This window comes from Penicillium chrysogenum (genome assembly GCF_028827035.1).
Source record: "Penicillium chrysogenum strain IBT 35668 chromosome Unknown utg000001l_segment0_segment0, whole genome shotgun sequence".
In the NCBI taxonomy this organism is placed as follows: domain Eukaryota; kingdom Fungi; phylum Ascomycota; class Eurotiomycetes; order Eurotiales; family Aspergillaceae; genus Penicillium; species Penicillium chrysogenum.
Window position 1 is genome coordinate 3,703,355 of NW_026622749.1, and position 14,832 is coordinate 3,718,186.

Genomic DNA, 14,832 nt, shown 5'->3' on the forward strand with positions numbered 1-14,832 from the left:
ATCGGGGTCCAGCGGGACTTCCAAGACAGCGAAATGCAAATAGCCACAGTCAATTTTCCATGCACAGGCCAAAGTAACACGTCCCTTGCCAACTGGCTACAGCAGGAGGAGAAAAGTCACTTGCAACTTCTTCAAGCTGCATGGTCGATCTCGCTGCGATCTTACACTGGCTCTAACGACGTCTTGTTTAGCTGCCTGAATACGAAAGAGTATGTATTCCAGGGTGACATCCTCCTTGGGTTGTGTGGTGGCTGACAGCTAGAAATGAAGGATCTTCCACTGCCACGTTTTGCCCTCACAGTCAGTACGAAGCCTCTTCGACATACGGCGCGTGGAGTTACACGAGGGAAATAGAACCGCTGGTCTGGGAGCCAACTCTGTTGTCTACATTGATGAGGGAAATGAAGACAAATATGGCAGTGCGAGACATGGTAACCTCAGAGAGGTAATTATTTGTCCTGAGATAGAGGAACAAGAACATATGATACTGACATGTTCAATATAGTTCGATCTTGCGATATGTTTCTCGAAACAGACTGAGGCAAATTGCCCTGTAATTGGCATCCACCACAAACCCTCGGTCATATCAACGGACTTCGCTACAATGATTGCGGCAACAGTTGCAAAGGCCATCGAGGAAATCGTACTCCACGTTGATTCTCTGATTGCATCACTCGATATATGTAGTGATGCAGATATCAACTGTATTTCTCGATGGAACAGCCCAATCGATGGCGGAATACCTTCCGCACAGTGCATACATCACATTATCTCTCAAAAATGTGCCACACAGCCAGAATCCATTGCTGTGTCAGCTTGGGATGGAAGACTTACCTATGCAGAGTTGGATAGCCTGTCCTCATCTCTGGCAATACGGCTTCAACACCTTGGGGTTTGCCAAGAAATCTTCGTCCCCCTTATTTTCGACAAGTCCAAATGGGCAGTCGTTGCCTTGTTGGGTGTCCTGAAAGCTGGCGGCGCTTATTTCTTTCTCAATCCTTCCAACCCAATACAATACAACCTCGGCTTATGCTCATCTCTGTCTCCAGAGGTTGCGCTATCCTCACCAAGGCACAGTACACTTGCTAAATTCTTCGCTGGCACGGCCATTCCAGTTGGGGAGGAGCACTGTGAACTTCTGGAGTCGTTACCTGTCGATGAGAAAACTCCACCATGCACAGCGGAAACAACGCCATCAAACGCCATGTACATCACCTTCACTTCTGGGACCACTGGTGTGCCGAAAGGTATAACCACTGAACATTCTGCCTTTTACTCAATGGCCATGGCCAACGGCAAAGCGCTCCAAGTCGGTCCTGCAACTAGGATGTTACAGTTCGCATCGTACACATTCGATGTGAGCAACCGCGACATGCTTATCACTCTCATGTTTGGCGGATGCATTTGCATCCCTTCTGAGCTCGATCGTCTCAATGACCTCTCTGGGTTCATAAATCGTCAATCTGTCAATCTGGCGAGCCTGACGCCGTCGTTAGCAAGTACTTTGAACCCTGCTTTATGTCCGAGCCTTCAAGGATTGGTTCTTGGAGGAGAGCCTATGAATGATAGCCATATTTCAGCGTGGGCGAATCACGTTCGACTTTTCAATGCCTACGGGGTGAGCGAAAGTGCTGGAATAGCAGCTCTGGCATCTGATATCCAAGCAGACTGCTCCCCAGGCAACATAGGCTTTGGCTCTGGATCAACTTTATGGGTCGTCACGATTGACCAACCCGACAAACTGGCACCAATTGGCGCCCTGGGCGAATTGGTCATTGAGGGTCCATCTGTTGCACGTGGCTATTTAGGCGACAAGAAGCGAACTGAGGAGCAGTTTACGTCAACGTCAAAATGGAAGAATAGGATTTTCGCGCAGCTCAGCGAGAGCCGTTCTTCAAAGCGGGCCTTCCACACAGGCGATTTGGTGCGTTACAATCTGGACGGTTCTCTGAATTTCCTGGGGAGGAAAGATCACCAGGTGAAAATCCACGGGCAGCGACTTGAATTGACGGCAATTGAGCATCACATTGCTGCATGCCTCGAAGTCGCCGAGTCCGGTTTCCTACATATTGCCGTCGTCACTGCCAAGAATGAGGGAAATGGTTCCGTCAAGCTTCTCGCCTTCCTGGGCCTTTACACGTCTAGAGGGTCAGATAGCCCGTCTCAACTGGTGTCAAAGAAGTTGGAAGAAGTGGAGGCCCTGAAAGTAGCCCTCAGACGACACCTTCTGCATTGCTTGCCGGCATTCATGGTTCCAGTGGATTTCATCTTTGTGCAACACATGCCACTCACAACATCAGGAAAAATCAATCGTCTTCTGCTACAGGAAGCAGCTGCACATGCCCTTCTCGATGACCAGAAGAGAAATATTGATGCATCTGATTTAAATGGCAACCAAGCCCCAACCACACAAAACCAGAGGATTCTTATCCAATCTTGGGCCAAGGCTCTGGGTATTAAAAGCGAAAGCATCATGCGCAACGACTGCTTCTTTCGGCGTGGTGGAGACTCCATTGCAGCGATCAAAATGGCAGCCAGCCTTCGTCAACAAGAGCTTATCATATCGGTGTCTGATATCTTCAAATTTTCGACATTTTCGGACATGGCGTCGGTGCTGGTCAAAGACCACAGGCCTTTGCAAACAGCAATGCTTGCCCCGTTTTCGTTGATAGACAACTCGCAGACCGTTCTGGATGCGGTCATGGAAGAGCTCGGTACGGGCATTGACCAGATTGAGGACGTATACCCATGCACGCATATGCAGCAAGGGTTGATAGCCCTGACGGCTCAACAGCCTCATTCATACATTGGCCGCTACACCTGGCAGTTGGCCGAAATGCTTGACGTGGAAAGGTTTAAGAATGCCTGGGAGTCAGCCTGGCTCCATAATCCAATTCTTCGAACCAGGATCGTGCAAATACCAGATGGTGTCTTCCAGGTTGTCGTAAAGACTGATATGCCGTGGAACACCGTCACTGATATTAGTCGTGGTGGGGATGGGAAAGAATTGAGAGAAATCGACATCAGTAACGGTCCACTTATCCAGTTTTATCTCAGCAAAGAATCTTTCCGTCTGGATATTCATCATTCTTTGTTCGACGAGTGGTCCCTTGGTCTCATAATGGGACAGGTTGAGCGCGCATATGCCGGAGGCGGGCTTCGTATGCAGCCATTCAGTCCATTCGTTCAACACCTTCTGCATGAACGTGATACTAGCCTGGAGGACTTTTGGCGTCAGGAATTCTCTGGCCTCCAGGCGGAGCATTTTCCAGCTATTGCTTCTAGGCCACTCAGCGTTGAACACCCGACCGACAAGGTAGTCCTTGAACATAGCGTGCAACTTGAGACCGGATTCTCCACCAAGTATACGACCTCGTCCATCGTACGGCTTGCGTGGGCAATTGTCCTGTGGCACCAAACGGGGAGCGAAGATGTGGTGTTTGGAGCCACTGTCAGTGGTCGCAACGCGAACATTGATGGAATCGATCAACTGAGCGGACCGACCTTGGCGACACTACCTGTGCGCATCAAACTCGCGACGAGCCAACCCATACACGAGGGTCTATCGCAGGTTCAAGGCCAATTTGTCAACATGATGGTTCATGAACAGACTGGGTTGCCACGCATTCGACAGGTCGGCAGAGAGGCTGCTGAGGCTTGTAACTTCCAGAATCTACTCGTCGTGCAACCGTATGAAGAGCAAACCGAGTCTCATATGTTTAAAGCATCAGCCAACTCAGCCTCCTCATCTGAAAACGCAAAGTCTTTTGCCAGCTATCCGATGGTGCTGATATGCCGTCCTGAAAAGAGTGGAATATCCATGAAGGCAGCGTTTGACCCTGCTATTCTCACACCCGCCGCCGGACATAGCATTCTCAAGCAGATGTCACATGTTATCCAGCAGCTTGTGACGTCCGATTCAACATGTATCGCAGCTGTTAGCCTGGTACCTCCGGAGGATATGGCTACATTGAGACAATGGAATCATTCGCTTCCGAACGGTGTGAACACTTGCATTCATGATCGCATCCAAGAATTATGCATTGGTCAACCTGATACACCTGCTATCCACTCCCAGAATTTGGACTTGACGTATGGGCAGCTTGACAATTACTCTGATCAATTTGCACAGCATTTGATTGGCAGCGGGGTCAAGCAGGGTGACTTTGTGCCCCTCTTCTTAGAGAGGTCACCCTGGGTTCCAGTTATCATGCTGGCAGTTTTGAAGACTGGCGCTGCCTTTGTGCTGCTGGACCTTTCACACCCAATGCAGAGGTTGAGAACGATGTGCTCCATGATTGACGCCAGAATTGTGGTCACTTCCAAGGAACATGCCGACATGAGTGGCAATCTTCTACTTCCAGTCATCATCTTCGACCCCGAAGCCCATGCGCAGAACGTGAGTAAACAGGCCACAGCGCCTGAGCTCAAGCCACTGACTGCAGTTACCACCCCGGATGCCCCTGCGTGCGTTGTCTTCAGCTCAGGCTCAACCGGGCTGCCTAAAGGCATTGTGCTTCCCCATAGTGCTCTCACCACAAGCGCAGCTGTCATGCGTGAATACGGAATGCTTGGCCCTAAGAGTCGCGTACTCCATTTCGCCTCCTTTGCGTTCGACATAAGCATCGGCGAGATTCTTTTTACCCTTGCGGCAGGAGCGTGTGTCTGTGTACCCCATGAGGAGGAAAGAAAGGGAAATCCAGCGAAAGCAGCAGGTGATCTCAAAGTAACCTGGGCACTCCTCACCCCCTCAGTGATTAACCTGTTCGATCCATCTGATGTTCCCACTCTCGAAGTCCTGGGGTCAGCTGGTGAACCTCTCACTCCACAAATTGTGGACACGTGGGCTCACAGGGTGAAACTATATGGAATGTACGCACCGGCAGAATGTACTGTGATATCTCACATCGGACGGATTTTGCCCGACACTCACCATTCCAATATCGGTAAAAGCCATGGAGGGGTTTCTTGGGTAGTTGACCCATCTGATCACAATCGGCTGGTTCCTATCGGCACAGTCGGTGAGTTGATTGTCGAAGGTCCAACGGTTTCTTCTGGGTATCTCAACGATCCAGCGAAGACAAACGAAGTCTTCATTACCAGTCCGTCTTGGCTGGACGAAGTCCGTTCCCACTCCGGAAAAATGTACAAAACTGGAGACCTCGTCCGACAGACATCTGAAGGCTCGCTTGAGTTTGTCGGAAGGAAAGACGATCAGGTAAAGCTGCACGGGCAGAGACTTGAAGTTGGAGAAGTCGAGCATTGCATAACTTCCTCATGCACAGCCATCAAAACCGCTACTGTTGAGTGCATCAAAATTCGGGAACAAAACAGTAGAGTCTCCCTGGTCGCATTCATCTGTCCACAAACAGATGAGGACTGGGGGCAGTCCTTGAATGACCCGTCGTCGGAGGTTGGTGATTTGGAATTGATTAGTCCACCGAGAGATCAGTTTTACTCGATGATCGAATCATTGGAAACATCTCTAAGAGAGCTACTTCCGGCATACATGGTCCCATCCTTCTTCGTACCGCTTGCCGATGTTCCTCTCAGCTTGTCGGGCAAAGTCAATCGGCGTCTTCTCCGGGATCAATCCACAAGCTGGCCGATGAAGAGACTTGGATTATACCAATTGAGACGCAAGAGTATCCCCGCAGAAGAAGTTCCTGTCAGCGTCCATGGCCGGGAAGTTCAAGAAATCGTTGGCCAAGCTCTCAATCTGGATCCGAAATCAATCCCCATGAACAGCAACTTCTTTGGCCTTGGGGGAGATTCAATCTCGGCTATGCAGGTCTCCATGCTTGCAAGGCGCAGAGGAATACGCTTGACCGTGGCGGATATCTTCACACAAGAAACTCTCTCAGGATTGTCTTTGAAGTGCGCTACAGATAATGGAGACGCGAGCCAGGCCTCTAAGAGCCGGTCTCTCAGACGTGAGCTACCTGGATCAACCATTAAGTCATTACATCGTTGCGAAATCCCTCGTGACAAACTCCCCCGTCATCTACCACAAGAGATTGCCGATAACATTGTGGAAGCAATGCCAGCCACTGAATTCCAAACGATGACACTCCACAACTTCTACAGCCGATATCTCTGGATCTCATTGCCTGAGCGAGTCAATCAAGAACATCTACTAAATGCATGCAATCAGCTCGTTGAGAAACACTCCGTCCTGCGCACTGTGTTTTACACAAACGACGACAAGTCGGTTGTACAACTAACCTTGCGCAAGGTCCCTGTCAACTTCGTTCATTACTCCAATATTGAAAACCTAGAGAAGCATTGTGCAGATGATTCTCTTGCCATGGGCGTACCTATCAATAGCGTGCCAGGGTTTGAGGTACAGCTCGTGACCTTGAGAGATTAAGGAATGTATCTCATTCTGAGATTACCACATGCACTATTCGATGGAGTGTCACTGGATATCATCTGCAGTGATCTCAGTGCTGCATACAGTGGGGATTCGCTTCCACCTTGCGCTCAATTCTCAGACCACATTCGACATGTCTGGGAGAAAAGAATACCAGAATCATACAATGCATGGAGGGAAGTACTGGGCAATGTCCCAATGACCAGCTTGAACAACAAATACTTGCGCAATTGGGGTAGCGCCAGCGAGATGGGCAGCCCAAACATGGGCACCGATCGGGATCAGCCAAAAGTGGTGACGGCAATGGCAGAGACTTTACCGATCTCTCCTCCGCCCAATATTACATTGGCAACGTTGGTGAAACTGGCATGGGCGATCACTCTTTCTCGGTTGTTTACCTCGATCGAAGAAGAGGGTGGACCCTCCGACGATGTTGTTTTTGGCCAGGTCGTACATGGTCGAGGACTTGGAATCTCCCACGAGGACCGCATTGTCGGTCCATGTCTCAATATCATCCCTGTCCGAGTACACTTGCCCCCGCGATCGAACAAACTTGACCTCCTTGGACAGGTCCAGCAGCAACACATTCAAACCATGTCTGTTGAGAATCTTGAACTTGGCGAAATTACCCGTAACTGCACATCCTGGAAGGCTGGAACAAAGTTCGGCAGCTTCATCAGATTCCAGAACTTCACCAACAATGACGATTCGACTTGCTCTTTCGATGGATCTGCCTGCGAAACAGGCCTGTACAGCCTTCCGAATCGGCCGTCCAACACGGCCAATGTGCTTGTTGTCCCTCACGGGCGCACACTCTCCATCACCATGACCATTTCTAATCAGGTACTGGATAGAGGGTCTGCGGATTATGTTGCTGGATACTTTAGTGACGTGATTGGAAGTCTGGCAAGCGAAGAGACAGTCTGCGAATATCTCGAGTAAATTATTCACGGATTTTCTTGATCCCTTCTGAAAGGGCAAAATGCAAAATCGAAGAGATTGCCAGAGTTGGCTGGATTATTTGCGTACTGCCCGTGTGCTCATTGAGTGTCGCCACCTACAGATAGCTTTGATTTCAGTTTTTTTTTTATTCCCAAGATAGTTTCTCCAATTGATGAACTTCTGCTTTTTGTCTCCTTTTCTTTGAATTGACCGGTCTGCAGATGGAAAATAAAGCATACGAGTACTAAGCACAACACCAAGACCAGCCGTTTGGGCCCTCTATCTCTTTATGTTTGTTCATCCAGTACCTCGGACCAGTCGTGCATCGAGGCACGACAATCTAATCCTAATTTGTTATTTACACTAGAATATGTCATCCTCAGATTGGAACCCCAAGTCCCGATCCAGGTCGCCGGTGATTTCGGGCCTTGCCTCGTTAATTGACTGATGACGAGAATGTACTGGGCGAACGTCATCTCTATCATTTAAAGTAAAAGAGAATGGATCGTCATTCGTTTGATCTTGATCCAGTGGAGGCGTTGTCTTTTCAGGCTCGCGAAAGGCTTCTGTGTTACTGTACTGATTTAGATCGGTGTCTTGGAAGAGCTCTTGTGCCCAGTCCACAGTGTCTTGGTCTTGTGGTGGTGGTGAAATATAGGGTTTATCGGTGTTGTTTTGCTTCATTGGATTCGAAGGGGTTTGAGTATCGGGGAAGGAGTCGATGTCGATGGAGAGGAAGTTGAAAGGATTATTGTCTATGTCCCCGAGATCGGTATAATGGTCGAAATCATTGGGAAATAAAGGTAGGGGGTGTTCATGTGTCGTTTCCTTGCTGGAATTTCTTTGATGCATGTTATCTTGCGTAGAAGGGGTTCGTTCTCGTGCCTTGGGCGTCTCGGTTACAGTAACAGGTGGATTTGGTTGGGGTTGAGAGATCGAGTTGGCGTTGCTTGGTTTCCTGGTTGCCAAAGATGTAGCAGGAGCATCGAGGTTGTATTCCATGACCTGGAAGAATGTACTGGAGGCACCTGCCTGCATTTTGATGGCGGCCTCAATGTTGGCGAACTCTTGACCGGCAGCTGGATAAATATCCTTAAGACAGTGAAGGACTTCAATGCAACGATGAAAATTGTCGACGCTGCTTTCGCGGACAGCGGGGTCATCGGACATGGTGTTGGTTAAATGCGCCACAGCGGCTGGGAGAATCACAGTGACTCCAGACTGCGGTAGGAATCTTGTCAGGTTGAGGTGATTTAATCCTTGAATAATATGGGTGATCCCAGCAGCAGCATCGTTCATTTTTGTACGGGCAGCGTTACGCCAGTCAGTACGCGATTTGGATTGATCTTTTGAAGCAATCGCCCGAGGCCGGTGAAGTGCGCTGCTGGTAGCATGGTAGAGCATACGTAGCATGGCACCGTGAAGCAGCAGCACATCCTCGCCATCTTGGAAATTCTTCCCCGACTTCGGGACGAATTGTGCATCTTTAGGGACCGCACTGAGCCACGAGTCGAGTTTCTGGCCGCATCGGGCAAATTCAGACTCGGAAGCCTGTCGAGGAACAAGGGTGACTGTAGTCCGGTTGGTAGCTCCAAATTGGCGCTGGGATGGTGTATATTGCGCGAATAATACCCTACCAATACATTGACAAAGTTTCACCTTCTCAATGAACATGGTGGCAAGGCGTTTCTGATGTGACACATCTTGGAGTTGGCGGCAATAGAATTTGGCCACCACATACGGAGAGAAAGGTTCAAAATCGAAGTCATCCAGTTTGAGCATTGGGACACTGCTCGTTCCATCGTTAACCTGGAGCGGGCGGCGCATACCCATGGCGATCAGGCGATCCCGAGAGTACAGGCACCACCAGAGCCGAGAACGGAGCCTTCGAGTCCGTGTGTCAATTTCACCTGATGCAGGGTCTTTGTTTAAGCCGATTGACTGTGCTTGTGTGTTACAGACTCCAATCCAATCCCAAATGTCTCTCTGTGGGCTGTTCTCAGAATCAGACCAGTAGGTCATCAATAGGAGTGTCTGGAGAATCTCAATGCGATCCTCTTCGCAGTCAAGAGAATATAGTAACTATTTATTATGATTTAGTTGAATGATCTCACAGCCGGGTGGAGGAAAACAAACCCTTAGTCGAGTAAAGAACGCATTACGCGCACTTTTCCGAGTCGAGTAGCCGGCAGCCTGCAGATGTTTGAGGTCGACGAACGCCGTACCAACAAACATGACCGCCTGAAATAGGAGGATGCTAACATTTCCCTCTGGGTCATTCTCAGCCACGCATCGTAAGAACTCTTGTAAGTTCAAAACTGGCATGAAACTGTGCACCCATTGGATGTAGCAGCGCAGAAGCTCATCCCGCAATCCACTCTCCGGAAGCGAGAGGGCACCACGGAATCTCAGGAACTCCAAGTCCTCCGGGGCAATGCGAGCCGGTAAGGGTTTCAAGAAACGGGGCTCATCGTCCAGCATCGCCGTGAGCGGGTCAAAGTCCGGATCTATCAGGTCTTGGACGGCAGATACCATATTTGATAGGGGCAACGAGTGCTGCACACCGGGATTGCCCCGTGTCCGCCATATCCTGGCTGGTTCTGACTCATGTAGCCATGGAGATTGCGGATCGTATCCATGAAGATGGTGGCGCTTAGCCGTCGGCACCTGAGATTCCAACTTGCGCTTGAGACCGGGGGCTGAAGACATGACCTATCATGCACGATGTGGTCATATGGCCCTGATTGGGAGTACAAACATGTAATTTGGTTACACGCGGACGTCAAAAGGCATAAGCCGTTGGCCAAGGCCGTAGGAAGGCGGTGTTCGGAACTGGGGCAATGTGGGGGCGTTTTGCGGGGTCTTGGCGCCCTGGGGAGATCGCCTTTCCTAATATGTATCATGGTATATGCATTTGATACTGCCGTATTAAGACAGAATAATGCAATAAAACGATAGTATTAAGCTAGTCCGACGCCATCAATGCAAAATCCAGGATTCACAATGACCTTTCCATCAACATGAGAGGATGCGTATCTTAGTAGACTAGGCGAATGGCACACATCGGAGTATCCAAGTGCTAAAACTTCAAAAGCGTCTAATAGCATAATTTGAGAAACAAGGGAGCAAATGATATCGCTAATATATCTTTCAACCGCAAAACAGTGATGTTGATATGAGCACTGGTGCCACTCCAACCAGCATATTCTGTCTGACCCATCCATGTGTATTCTGCACACTATAGAACTCATTGCACGACTCGAATGGGGTGCACCCTTGCTGACTTCAGTCTCCGAATCGGTCTTATCCCATATATTTCGTCGCAGTTCTGAGCCCTTTCCTATAGGGCCAAAAGCGGAAAGGGAAAAAAAAGAAAAGAAAACCCTCGACTGTGGTGTTATTAGCACCACACTAACCAACTGAGTCATGGAACCCGATTTGTTATTTGGGCAAGCCATTAAGCATATCATGAGCTTTAACAACAGGCGCCTTGAAACAGACATGTATACATTGATCTCTACCTGTTGCAGTGCCCACCTATCTAGTGTTGCATCTGATTTTCGAGGACTCTGTTGTCATCAAGCGTGGTATGGTATAGCCTCCTCTAATCCTACATAGGCGCTAGTCGTACCTAGGTGATTACCATGGAACAGAAATTGCATTTTACCACCCGGCTGGACATCCAGCAAATGGCAAATTCCTGATATTCATGAATCTCAAAACAAAACACAGCATGTCGGATATCACACGCCCTTCCAATAAAGTATTGTACAAATTATCCAATCGAAAAACTACCACGCGAAAAACTACCGAGCGAAAGATGTCCATGCATCATATGCTTTCCTTTGGCCGACGCCGATATGCTTCCACAGGTTCAAAAGAGGGGTTTCCGAGTTGTATCGTCGGAGGTATAGAAGGCGTGATGATTTTACATACTGGGTAAAGTTAGATGATGTTCATTCGGTTGATTTCGATGAAACACGTTTAGTTGGCTCGACTTACGGAGGAAGGAGGAACTCTCCGAAGCTGGAGTGGAGGAACGCGATACCGGCCTAAAACAAATATTGTCAGTTTCGTCGACCACATTGGGCATTTAATTTGTCGATTAGGCAACACGTACGCCGAAAACCACGAGACTGCGGACAATGGTCTTGTTCTCGGGGTTGGTGGCCTCGTCGTAGAGGGTGCTGACGAAGCCCTTCTGGGGCCGAGAGCCGGAGGGAACGATGCGCTGGTTAGGGGCCATTGTGTATATGATGTGGGGTATGAAGGTAGGACGTTCGTTGATGTTGATGTTGATGTTGGAGTGATGATCGGACGTCGAGAAATCTGCGGCCTCGGAACGCTTGGCGTCACTGCGTCTTTAGCTCCTATCGGCAACCGTATTTCTTTTGCCCGCGCAGTGAAGGACGATGCGACTGCGTCGTCTTGCCTTTCCTTTATATTTTTATTCCATTCACTGCTGCTTTGGACGTCTCAGTTACACAGTCAATCTCATTTGTTACACCACATCACCTTAGAGATTGGTTGTCTTCACATTGTCCACTGAACAATTGTTTTAGTCGCAGCAACCATGACTAGCGTCGACGAGCTCTTTAAAGTGAGTCCCAAGTGTATCTACTGAATCAAAACCATGGCTGACATGCAAAGAAACCGTCCACCTCAGGGAGTGCTAAGCGCAAGTTTGAGCCCATCCAAGATCCAAGTACGCCCTTTCCCCGCAACCGCGCTGGTCGCAAGTCCTAACCATACCCACAGATGAGGTCTATAAATCAGCAAAACTAGATCCGAGTGGGGATGCGAGATCAAAGGGGAAAGCCCCCATGGTGGAGGACGAGATAGACGACGGTGAAGCTGGACCCGAACTCCCTCCAGACTTCGAGGAGGACGTCCCAGACGACGAGGAGGGCCGCTTCTTCGGCGGTGGAATGGAGCGCAAGACAGCCCAAGCAATGGAATACATCGATGAACAGGAGGAAGAGGCTGCGGTATGGGTCTTGTTATACCCGGGATACTTGTCCAGGTGCTGACAGTATGCTCATCTAGCCCGAAAAGTTCGACTCTGCGTGGGTGCGCCGCTTCGCATTGAACTTCGAGAAGAAGATTTCCAAGAATGCCGAACTTCGAGCAAAGTTTGAGAGTGATCCGCAAAAGTGGGTGCATGCCAAACAGTTGTATATACCTGGTACTAATGGTGCTACAGGTTCATGGCTTCCGAGGCGGACCTGGATACTGAAATTAAGGGCCTGTCAATCCTGTCTGAACATTCCGACCTATACGAGGAGTTTGCAAAGATGGGATGCGTTGCTTCCTTGACCTCTCTCTTGTCACATGAAAACGCGGACATCGCAATTGATGTCATCCAGATAATCAGTGAATTGACGGACGAGGACGTGGAGGCAGAGCAAGAACAATGGGATGCTCTTGTGAATGCAATGGTATGTCGAGGCATGGTACATCAGTAACAAGTGCTAAACTATGACTAGATCGAGGCCGACCTCATCGAATTGTTAGCTCAAAATCTCTCCCGACTCGATGAAGGGTCCGAAACAGATCGGGCTGGGGTATACTATGTTTTAGGTGGGTATTTTACTTCTCAAAGGAAAGGAAATAGCTTTGCTAATTGAATACAGGCGTACTGGAAAACCTGGCCTCTCAGACATCACTTGCGGAGAAAATTGGACAGGACGCTGCAATCTTGCCTTGGATTCTGTCACGTATTCAGCAAAAAGAAGCGGTCGTCAGCCAAAACAAGCAATATGCGGCAGAAATACTGGCAATCCTTTTACAGTCTTCCACAAAGAATCGCACGAAGTTTATTGAGCTCGACGGCATCGACATCCTCCTCCAGCTGCTCAGTGCGTACCGCAAACGCGATCCAGCTAAGGACTCTGACGAGGAAGAATATGTGGAGAATATGTTTGACGCCCTGATCTGCCTTGTCGAGGAAGATACAGGGAAAGAGAAGTTCGTGGAGGCTGAAGGGGTTGAGCTTGCACTGATCATGCTCAAGGAAGGCAAGTTCAGTAAACCACGTGCTTTGAGGGTTCTTGACCACGCCTTCGGTGGAATGGGAGGTGCAGCGGCCTGCGAGAGGTTGGTCGAGGCTGCTGGCCTGAAGCCAGTTTTCGGAATGTTCCTGAAGAAGGTAAGTTCACTCCCTCGCATTCAAATTGCAGTCTGCTAATATTCATCCAGCAAGAGGGTCAAAATATTGAACATTTCTTGGGCATCTTTGCCTCTCTTCTCCGTCTTCTGCCTGGTGGTTCTGCTCCCCGTATCCGGACTTTGGCCAAGTTTATGGAGAAGGACTATGCGAGGATCGAGAAGCTTGTCAGCCTCCGACGCGAGTATGCCGCGCGCGTTTTGCCCGTTGAACAAGCCATTGAAAAAGAGCGCAGAACGTTTGACAAAGAGGAGCAAGAACTTATGGCTGGCGAATGGCTATCGCGGAGGCTCGACGCGGGTCTGTTCTCATTACAGGTACGGTTCCTCTTCTGCGCTGTGGCAAGGCTCCTTCCTAACTGCTCTAGACAATTGATGTTATTTTGGCGTGGCTTCTTGCCGAAGATGATGGAGCGAAGAGGAAGATTGTCTCACTCCTTGCGGACCGGGATGAAGATTTGTCCCTGATCCGCGGGACCTTGCAAGGTAAGTAACCCGCATCGCTATCCATGGATAATTTTCGGAGGCTAACTTGAGTAGAACAAATCCAAGGTCTTGGAGAGGATGACCCGGGTCATAAGGACTTGAAGGACATGCTGAACACTCTTTTGCAGTTCGTTTGAACAACGTCAGAGTAGTAATGTACATAATATCAATGTTATCAATAAACTCCACCCACAAAGGCTACACCGTGGAGCCAACGTTCAGAGATTCCACCAAGATGTAGTATGCCATTCGGATTGAATATCTTGCTCTCATCGATGTCAATCCCGCCATTCAGCCACTTATGCATGCTGACCTCAATATTTGAATTGTGCTTCCAGAGAAAGGTGTTGGAAGATTCCCGCCTCGGTACCAATGTCATTTCAACTCCAAACTGAAAGATACCTGTGGTTAAGTGAAATATAATGAGTAAACTCGTGGCATCCAATGATCTCGATGAGAAGATGCATGTGTCATGGCCGTTGTGCAGGGTGAATATGTAGCAGAAGATTTTATAATGAAGGTGGCGTTTGTCGCCATATATATTGTTGTTTGGGTAGATATAAATCCACTTTGCGACGATCCTGCCACCACCCCGACTCAACCCAGTTCGTCAAAATACTTGATTTTTATACTCGTTTATTATGATGTCTCCTCCACTATGACCTCAAAGTCATATCTGCTTTGCCATATTTTTGCCTCGCTCACTCAGAACCAGCGCGGCCTCGACCACCATATTGCCAGGGCGGTGGGACTAAAATCACGTGCAATCACCCTATCGAGACTAGCGCCTGGCTGAGAAGTATCCAAACGTCTGGAGATCAGTCCCTTCATCGGAATATTGTCGGGGAGCCTCTCTTTCATCCCCC

General features: G+C 49.1%; 4 protein-coding genes across 4 annotated transcripts; 2 read left to right on the plus strand and 2 right to left on the minus strand.

Annotated features, from left to right (window-relative positions):
* Positions 1–33: 33 nt before the first annotated feature.
* Positions 34–7,315, plus strand: N7489_001479 (uncharacterized protein; the record flags this gene model as incomplete). Its single annotated transcript, XM_056707234.1, has 4 exons — positions 34–209; positions 271–445; positions 506–6,336; positions 6,439–7,315. 4 exons carry the CDS (start codon positions 34–36, stop codon positions 7,313–7,315), a joined length of 7,059 nt encoding a protein of 2,352 aa, XP_056571536.1.
* Positions 7,316–7,678: 363 nt separating this feature from the next.
* N7489_001480 (transcription factor domain-containing protein) lies at positions 7,679–10,024 on the minus strand (the record flags this gene model as incomplete). The annotated part of the gene is made up of 2 exons (XM_056707235.1): positions 7,679–9,397; positions 9,452–10,024. The coding sequence occupies 2 exons, from the start codon at positions 10,022–10,024 to the stop codon at positions 7,679–7,681; spliced, it is 2,292 nt and encodes a 763-aa protein (XP_056571537.1).
* Positions 10,025–11,121: 1,097 nt separating this feature from the next.
* Positions 11,122–11,561, minus strand: N7489_001481 (uncharacterized protein; the record flags this gene model as incomplete). The annotated part of the gene is made up of 3 exons (XM_056707236.1): positions 11,122–11,250; positions 11,318–11,367; positions 11,432–11,561. 3 exons carry the CDS (start codon positions 11,559–11,561, stop codon positions 11,122–11,124), a joined length of 309 nt encoding a protein of 102 aa, XP_056571538.1.
* A 327-nt stretch (positions 11,562–11,888) lies between these two features.
* Positions 11,889–14,103, plus strand: N7489_001482 (beta-catenin-like protein 1; the record flags this gene model as incomplete). Its single annotated transcript, XM_056707237.1, has 10 exons — positions 11,889–11,915; positions 11,966–12,020; positions 12,074–12,303; positions 12,362–12,468; positions 12,519–12,753; positions 12,802–12,895; positions 12,949–13,463; positions 13,514–13,798; positions 13,849–13,966; positions 14,021–14,103. The coding sequence occupies 10 exons, from the start codon at positions 11,889–11,891 to the stop codon at positions 14,101–14,103; spliced, it is 1,749 nt and encodes a 582-aa protein (XP_056571539.1).
* Between the last annotated feature and the right edge of the window lie 729 nt (positions 14,104–14,832).